Source organism: Sinocyclocheilus rhinocerous, unplaced genomic scaffold (genome assembly GCF_001515625.1).
Source record: "Sinocyclocheilus rhinocerous isolate Xijiao unplaced genomic scaffold, SAMN03320098_v1.1 scaffold1037, whole genome shotgun sequence".
NCBI classification, from domain to species: domain Eukaryota; kingdom Metazoa; phylum Chordata; class Actinopteri; order Cypriniformes; family Cyprinidae; genus Sinocyclocheilus; species Sinocyclocheilus rhinocerous.
The window spans coordinates 6,053-15,463 of record NW_015630535.1 but is presented as its reverse complement, the minus strand read 5'-3'; the positions used below and the strand labels follow the sequence as shown (position 1 = coordinate 15,463).

At 43.5% G+C, this 9,411-nt stretch overlaps 1 protein-coding gene across 1 annotated transcript in view; it reads left to right on the top strand.

Moving 5' to 3' along the window:
• Positions 1–2,319, top strand: part of LOC107740504 (gastrula zinc finger protein XlCGF7.1-like) — a 26,103-nt gene extending 23,784 nt beyond the window's left edge. The window contains exons 3-4 of the mRNA XM_016552956.1: positions 1,422–2,129; positions 2,291–2,319. Of these exons, the coding sequence (XP_016408442.1) occupies positions 1,422–2,129; positions 2,291–2,319 (737 nt within the window). The remainder of the gene's footprint in view (positions 1–1,421; positions 2,130–2,290) is intronic.
• Positions 2,320–9,411: the final 7,092 nt, after the last annotated feature.

Here is a 9,411-nt window from a genome sequence, read left to right as displayed (position 1 = left end):
ACAACAAAAGGTTAGAATTGTGTCTCTGTGGTATCCTTGAACACAGCGTCTTCTCAACATGATGTAAACACACTAACTAGCGGAAGTGTTTGTGGGCAGGTCAGACTCGCGGGCAGGTGGGGATTATGCAAATGTGTTACCCAGTGATGTATACCGGTAACAGGCAAAAGATTCGAAAATATGACGACTCGTTAAGGCGATTCAGAATCGACTCTCTCTTTTGAAAGACAATATCTTTATTTATCATGCACTTTTTTTGATTAACAACTTTGCAGACTGTTTTCATTTAAGGATAGCTACGTTATAAACTGCAAAAGAGATATTTTTCAAAAACCCATATGACTTGCTCTTTAAATAGCCTATCAGTTTTAATGAACAATAATAGGCATTATAAAAGTATAAATATAAAGTATAAGAGACAATGTGTAAACATACCTGGCAATAAAGCTCATTCTGATTCTGATTCTGAGATTTAAGTTTTAAACAACTACATTCTCGCCTGAAATACTCTTAAAACTACATTTCATGGCACAATAACATTAATATTTTGAAAATTACGTTGGTTTTCTCCGCCATTAACGCTCGCTGGTTGGCGCGAAATGTATTCTGGGATACCTGGCTGCCTCAAGTTCGCACAAGTCATCTCTTGATTAGGGTGGCCAAATGTGCCATTTATACGGGACACGTCCTGGCTAGGATTTTTATATTGCCTAAAACATCCAAAGTAGTTTGACCAATAACATGCAGGTATTGTACATAATCGACCAATCGTGGCGCGTGAGAAGGTGAGATCTACAGAGAATGATCAAAGCGAAGCAAATACGCGCACGTGTTTGTTAGCTCATTCGACTTGAAGTGTCGTTGCACCAATCATTGTATGACACAAAAGTACAGCGAGAGTGATTCGAAAATATAAGGAGCCGTCTGCTCTGCTCTCTATAGCTCTCGTGATTGTCATACAATGATTGATCTGCACAGTGCAAACAGCCAAAACCTGGATATATTAGGCAATATAGAAATCCTGGCAAGGGCGCGTCCCGTAAAAATGGCCTTTATGGTCACCCTACTCTTGATGCATCCTTGATAAAAGGGGCAGAGAAAGGACACTTTCAACAAAATGTATGTTAGAGAATTTTGTAGTTGATCAAACATATTTAATAGTTCTCCTTATAGAAACATGGGATTGTCTATAATGTTATAAAAATTATAATTTGAAGATCAATGTACATCATTCATGAAAAGTTTCAGGGAAGTATAATTTATAAAATTGCATCAAAAGGAACAAAATTTTGTATAGAAATTGTCTTTACACTGTTACACCAGGGTTCACTTTTATGTACTTTCACATTTTTCAGTTTTTTTTTGGTTTTGTTTTGTTTTTCAAGCTACTGACAAATAAACTGTTTTTGCTTTTATTTTAGAGTTTATTGAAGAAACTGAGAAGAACGAAGAATTGAATGAAGATGAGGAGAAAAATCACGTCAAAACTGGAGAAAAACCTTTGAGTTGCTCTCAAACCAAACAGAAAGATTTAAAGAAAAGTGGAGCCAAGAAATCTTTCACCTGCACTCAGTGTGGAAAGAGCTTGACAAGCAAATGTAGTCTTGAGCGTCACATGAGAGTTCATACTGGAGAGAAACCATTCACATGTGATCAATGTGGGAAGAGTTTCACACAATCAGCACACCTTAAGAAACACATGAACATCCACACTGGAGAAAAACTGTACTCATGTGATCAATGTGATAAAACATTTTTGAGCGCTTCAGTCCTGAAGAAACACCTGACAGTTCATACAAAGGAGAAGCCATATTCATGTTATTTGTGTGGAAAGAGTTTTTCACGTTTTTCAATTTTGAAAGAACATCAGAATATACATACTGGTGTGAGAGAGTACATGTGCTTTGAGTGTGAAAAGACGTTTACTTCAGCAAAGTGTTTAGAACTGCATGAGAGGATCCACTCTGGAGAAAAACCTAATAAGTGTTCCCACTGTGACAAGAGATTCAGTGATTCAGCAACTCTGAAAACACATGAGAGGATCCACACCGGAGAGAAACTGTATCACTGCACTGCATGTGGGAAGCGTTTCAATAATTCATCTGCTCTACACAGTCATACAAAAAACAATCACATACTTTTCAAATTATCATATCGAAGTTAGAAATTCAAATATTGTGACAATTTATTTTGTAGGGTGCCACAAGTTTGTTAAAATTTCCAAAGGGTGCCGCGACTAAAAAAAGGTTGGGAAACACTGTTTTAACCCCTGGTAAGCGATTTTTACCAGGAGACCCTCTCGAAACGCGTTTTGAGTAGCAATTGGGCGGGTTTTGTTATGAAAACCTGGCAACCCTTAACCCTCAAGCAGGTAACGTTTTTTCTTAAAACGCATTTTTGCCCCGTTTGTGTTGTTTTACTGCTTACACAATTATTTAAAGTATAAAACATTGTTATTTACAATGAACAGCATGGTTTTTAATCATATTTTTAGGAGGGACAACCCTCAGATAGGGGGGTCCTGTCCCCCCGACCCCCCCGGGATTTTCCGCCTATGCTTGCAGTTTGCTTACTCTTTCATGAAGGAAAGCAGAAGTTTTTACAAACCGTTCTTGTTGAGGAAGCTGAAGAAAAGACTGTAACACTTTTATTTTTAACCTTTTTCTTCACTGTTGTTTTTAAAATGACTAATTATTCTTCCACTTAAGATGTATTTAGAAAACACGGATGCTAGATATACTGTCATGTAGCTTTGCAACTGATCCTTATTTACTTCTCTTGTAAGAAGGGATGGGTACCGGAACATGGTATTTAATGGGCCGTTTTTTCATGCAAAAAAAAAAAAGAATACCATTAAAGAACGGAACTGATGTGCAGTATCGTAAGAATAGTAATACCGTTAAAATCTAATGAGACCTATCCCTACTTGTAAGTCAGTAGGAGAGAAATCTATCATTAGTTTTCACTTTTACTTTCAGTAATTATTGATCACTTTTGCTTTGAGTAATTGAATGTTCGCAAAGACCCGCCCTCCTTAGTTACTGTTGCTACCTCCGACAAACAATGCTGCTCTCACACTAAACATCATGTTCTCATGCAGTGAAAAATACATCGCAGAGCAAAGAGGAAACTGACAACACACCGACAGACAAGACAGAGCAGGTTACTTCTGGTATGAAACGAGGTCTCAGGACTCTCAGCTTTCAATTTTTGTAATTTTTAAAGAAATTCAAACAATACCGTTTTGTGGCTCTTTAATGTGTCGTGACAGATCACTGTAGAGCCTCAGTTAGATAGTTTTAATGAACCAGTTAAAAAAAATGATTCAGAGGTTATTTTATGGTGGAACTGGCTTGTCCACAATTTTGAGCGCTGCACGACAGAATAGATCATGACGTGATCGTGGGTCTTCATCTTATTTCCATCTGAAATACTATTTTTTTAATCATCCTACTATCAGTCAATGATAATTATAAAATATAATTATAAAAGAAAACTTTACGAGCATAGATCAGTGGCCGAGAGCGCATCTGATTGACAGATATACCACAAGCTCTATCAGTTATTGTTCTGGTTATTTTGTTTCAGTGTACAGTTTGTTGACATTGTGCAAAGCATACAGTCAAAGTAAACGTTATCATTTAGCTGAACTTGTATCGTAATTTTTTTTTTTTTTTTTTACAAATAAAGCTTCATATTATGAGAAGGATACTTTCTACGACCTATCCTGCAGTCGTCATGGTGAGAGTAGGTTCCTTCCATCTAAAAAAAAAACAAGAATCGAAAAGGAATCGAAAACAACAGTGAGGAATCGATTCTTGGAATCGAATCCCATCAATTCCAGAACCAGGAATCTGAATCGGACTCGATTCTACGCACATGTGCATATACAGCTCCCGATCGGGGCGAAGTTCACCGGATTTTGTCCACAGACTGATAAGAGCATGTTATTTTATTAACGTTATTTTATTATTTCACACTCAGTATTTTAACTTAGGTGCTGCAAGCCATGCATTCAGAGCCGGACATGGACAGATTTTCTGGTACTCAAAACAAGTACTTTAGAGGAATTCCTTTAGCTTATTGACATTACTTTGGCAGCCAACAACAGCAGAGCTTAACCCTCTGCACATTTTTATATTTAGTTATATTGAAAAAGTTTCAATTCAGTCAAATCGTTTTTTACCCTGTTTTAACATGGATTTCTATGGAGACTGGCCATAGATGGCGGACAAGATGGCGGATAGCAACGGCGGCACATAATATCTGCGTTCTGATTACTGAATACTATAGAAGAATATTGGTACATTTAGTAAGAGTAGAATACAATAAATTTTTCTATATGAAAATTAGATTTTGCACGTCACTGATGTTAATAAAAGTAAATTTTGTATGTTTCCCAACTCAAGCTCAGTGCTTTACTGTCAAATGTGTATTACCAAGAAATAAACGTGATATTATTTGTAACTGCACTTATTGATGCAAAATAGTTCAGTCGGTCATCAAATCTGAAAAGACACGATAGGATCCACACTGGAGAGAAACCTTATAAGTGTTCACACTGTGATGAGAGGATCCACACTGGAGAGAAACCTTATAAGTGTTCACACTGTGACAAGAGATTCAATCATCCATCAAATCTGAAAACACATGAGAGGATTCACACTGGAGCGTAACCATATCACTCCACTGCATCTGGGAAGCGTTTCAATCAATCATCTGTTATACACAGTCATACAAAAAACAATCACAGTAAGGCCCCGTACACACAGAGACACGTTTAGCTTTATACTTAAAAAAATTGTGTATCATATTGGCGTTTTGTCCAGACGGATCGGGCGTTTTGGGAGACTGGATTTGGGAGTCTTATAATGCATATGTATCACTTGTAGTTTGCTTACTTGTAGACGCTTTTTACGAACTGTTCTTGTTCAGGACACTTTTTTGGTTAGCTTTTTTTTTTATATTGTTCTTCACTGTTGTTTTTAAAATGTTATTCTTCCACGTAAGATGTATTTAGGAAATGCATATGCAAGATACAGTATACTGTCATGTAGCTTTGCAACTGATCCTTCTTTGCTTCATTTGTAAGTAGGAATGAATACCTGAACCTAGTATTAAATGATCTCTAGGGCTAAATTACAGAAGACTGTAGTATCGAAAAGCAAATGCTAACTGTTTTTCTTTTGGTGTTGGGGAAATTAAGGAAATACACTTACAGTTTATTATTGCTAGATGAATATTATCAAGCTAACTGTATCTTGCCAACCGTTTCTACATGTGAAAATGTCAAGACATTCGTCACTGACGCATTTTCGTTATTTTGCAATCCAGAAGCGAGGTTTCTCTCCTACTTTAGGGCTGTGAGATTAATTTTATTTTCGATTGAGTTTGACTTCCGAGGATTATGAAAACAAGTTGTTTGAGTTAAAGTGATTTATTAGAGACAATTTGATGTGTTTTGAGGACTTTATGGCCGCTGTGTGCGTGTCTGTTAAGTCCATGTGACCATAATAATTCATTATTATGACATAGAAGTTGAAGCCACTGCACCACCATATTGGTATACCCCAGTATTCTCATATATTCTATTGAATTAACAGTAAATCTTACGATCTTAATGAGAAAACATCACCAAACGAGTCAGTGTTTTTATATCTGAAGTATTCCTGTACATTCTTACAACGCAAACGTGCTGCATGTAAAAGCTTATTTGTTTTAATTTTGGGAATTTCCCCTGCCTATTAAAAAATAAGTATCATATTCATTACAGTAGCGAAAATCAGATGAACACGATGAACATCTGATGGACAAGATCCTCAACAAATGTATTATAAATGAAAAAGTGCTTTTTCTGAAATCTGAATAAAATTTTATACTTTCTTTGTGCATATACCTAATTCACCTTGTACAGTTATTCACTCTATGCAATTATGTTGTTATATTGTTTTTATTTGTAACGGCAAATGTTTCAACAATTTCATTAACAGCATGCATTTTGAAGCAGTTGATTTCAATGTTGGTTAATTTAATAATTAATATATACTAGGGCTGCCCCTAATAGTCGACTAACTGTTAGTAGACCAGAAGAGGCTTGGTCGCAGAAAAAAAAAAATCCACAGGCGAAGTCACGCACTTCGTGACGGACATAATCGTTAACGGCTAGTCTATGGTAATACAGTAGCCTACATCGGGCAGGACATCCAAACGCTCACCTATCATTCATCCACCACAAATATGGCTTATCTGAAATATGTACGTATTAGCAACTTTACATAACCTCTCAATCTAATGATAGGCTAACCTAGAAAAATGTGCGAAGTGTCTGTTAGGGTTGGGCCGATAGACGATGCCGTCGTCCATCGCCAATGGCTGATAGACATCACGATGTTGAGGCGGCATCCTCTACAAGGAGCGTACCAGCAGTATCCTTTGATGCTCCTCCCAACGACCGGATGTCGATCGCTGCATCGGAGGATGATCCGGAGCTTTCTGGAGAGAAAGATTCGGCTGCGCTGCTGCCTCCTGGACTGTAGCAATGCCTGAATCGGATTCGGAAATAACGGCTATGTTTTCCCGGGCCGCCGTGAGGGTAGGGCTCGAGTGGAGACTGTCCCAAGCCCTCAAGGTTGGACGATTGGTTCTTCGGGGTGGTCTGCGCTGGTTCTCAGTGCCCCGCCCCGGTGCCATTCTTCCCGGAGGTGCATGAGGGGCATACCAGGTTGTGGATGGCACCTTTTTCTGCCGGAAACCGACCTGATAACTCCTCCCTCACCACACTCGACGGGGGTGCAGCTAGGGGGTATACGGGGATCCCCCCAGTGGAGCGGTCGGTTGCGATGCAGTTGTGTCCTAATACTGCCTCCACCCGGCAGGGCGAACCGTGCCTCCCTTCCCTGGTCTGTAGGTACTCGTCTGGTCTGTCCGGCGATGCTTATACGGCCTGTGGAGAAGCTGCCTCCGCCTTACATGCTACGGCGTTACTGCAGGTTCTTCAGGCCAAAGCACTGAGGGACCTGCTTGAGGGTGGTCACGATCCGGAAGTTCTAAAAGAGCTTCCTGATCTCGGGCTCCGAGCGACAAAGGTCACCGCGAGTTCTCTGAGTCGTGCAATGTCCACACTTGTGGTCCAGGGGCGTCACCTCTGGTTGTGTCAGGTCGACATGAGGGGCAGTTTGGTTCCTCAAGGTCCCTGTGTCCCAGACCGGCCTTTTCGGCGACACAATCGAGAACATGGCCCAGCAGTTCTCGGCTGCACAGCAGCAGACTGAGGCGATCCGACATTCTGCCTCGGCGGGCAGCTGCTGCCTCCACCTGTCCGCCGGCCGAAGCGCCCCAGCCTGCTCGTCGCTGAGGCCGGTCCCCTGCGTCCACCCCCGCTCCCATGACACATCCGCAGCAGCCTCAAGCAAGGGGCGCCGTGGAGCTGGGCGTAGGCAGGCCGCCCCGCCCGTCCAGGCCCCCGTCAACCTGGCGGTGAGTGGAAGAGCAAGAGGCATCGGGACGGGCGACCCAGAGAGAGAGGGAACTGCTCTTTGGGGGTGGTGAATGCACCTCTCCCTCCCCCGGAGGAGGGCCGGGTGGAGAATCTGGTTTCCAAAAATCTTGACAGAAGAGCGGTTTTCTCTGTCTCTGGGTCCCAAGAGGGCATGGAGAGTCACAGACGAACCAACACCGGACCACACTCATCCTCCTCTCTCGGCAGCAGCGGGTGGTTCGAGAGCGTCATCAAAGGCCCTACTCACGCACCCTCTGCCAAACCGTGGAACCAGGTAAGTGTTGCACTGCACACTCAGACCCCTCTTCAGGTCCCTGCGTTCCACCTCGCTGCCCCACCATGGGTACGTCGGTGGTCCCGCTGGTCCAGCTTGTGTGGTGTCTGGGTGCCTGGCTACAAACCGTCTCGCTGGCTCCTGCGGACCATCAGATTCGGCTATGCGATTCAGTTCACCCGGCGTCCCCCCAAGTTCAGCGGCATCCGCTTCACATCAATGAAGGCGGCCGATGCTCCTGTCTTGCGTGCGGAGATTGCAGTCATACTGGCGAAGGATGCGATAGCGCCGGTCCCTCCAGCCGATATGGAGATGGGGTTTTACAGCCCGTACTTCGTTGTACCCAAGAAAGGAGGTGGGTTACGACCGATTTGGAACCTGCGTGTCTTGAACGGGGCCCTTCACCGGTTACCGTTCAAGATGTTGACGCAGGAACACATCTTCAGGTGCATCTGTCCCCGAGATTGGTTTGCAGCGATCGACTTGAAGGACACGTACTTTCATGTGTCGATCCTTCCACACCACAGACCATTGCTGCGGTTCGCGTTCGAAGGACGAGCATATCAGTACGAGGTCCTGCCCTCCGGGCTGTCCCTGTCGCCCCGTGTCTTAACGTAAGTTGTGGAGGCAGCCCTTGTTCCCCTGAGAGAACACGGTGTTCGCATCCTCAACTATCTCGATGTTTGGCTTATACTAGCACAGTCTCGGGATGAGTTGTGCGAGCACAGGGACCTGGTGCTCCGGCACCTCAGCCAGTTGGGTTACGGGTCAACTGGGAAAAGAATAAACTCCCCCCGATGCAGAGGATCTCTTTTCTCGGTATGGAATAGGATTCCGTCAAACAGACAGCACGGGGTTTTACAGCCCTTACTTCATTGTACCCGAGAAAGGCGGTGGGTTACGACCAATCTTGGACCTGCGTGTCTTGAACTGGGCCCTTCGCCGGTTACCGTTCAAGATGTTGACGCAGGAACACATCTTCAGGTGCATCTGTCCCCGAGATTGGTTTGCAGCGATCGACTTGAAGGACACGTACTTTCATGTGTCGATCCTTCCACACCACAGACCATTGCTGCGGTTCGCGTTCGAAGGACGAGCATATCAGTACGAGGTCCTGCCCTCCGGGCTGTCCCTGTCGCCCCGTGTCTTAACGTAAGTTGTGGAGGCAGCCCTTGTTCCCCTGAGAGAACACGGTGTTCGCATCCTCAACTATCTCGATGTTTGGCTTATACTAGCACAGTCTCGGGATGAGTTGTGCGAGCACAGGGACCTGGTGCTCCGGCACCTCAGCCAGTTGGGTTACGGGTCAACTGGGAAAAGAATAAACTCCCCCCGATGCAGAGGATCTCTTTTCTCGGTATGGAATAGGATTCCGTCAAACAGACAGCACGCCTCACAGAGGAACATGTGCGGTCGGTGCTGAACTGCTTGAATTCATTCAAGGGCAGGACAGTGGTCCCACTAAAACAATTTTAGAGGCTCCTGGGGCATATGGCAGCTGCGGCGGCAGTTACACCACTGGGGCTGCTTCATATGAGACTGCTTCAGCACTGGCTTCATGGCCGAGTCCCGAGGTGGGCGTGGCAGTGCGGCACTCACCGGGTCCAAGTTACACCGGCCTGTCGCCAAACCTTCACCC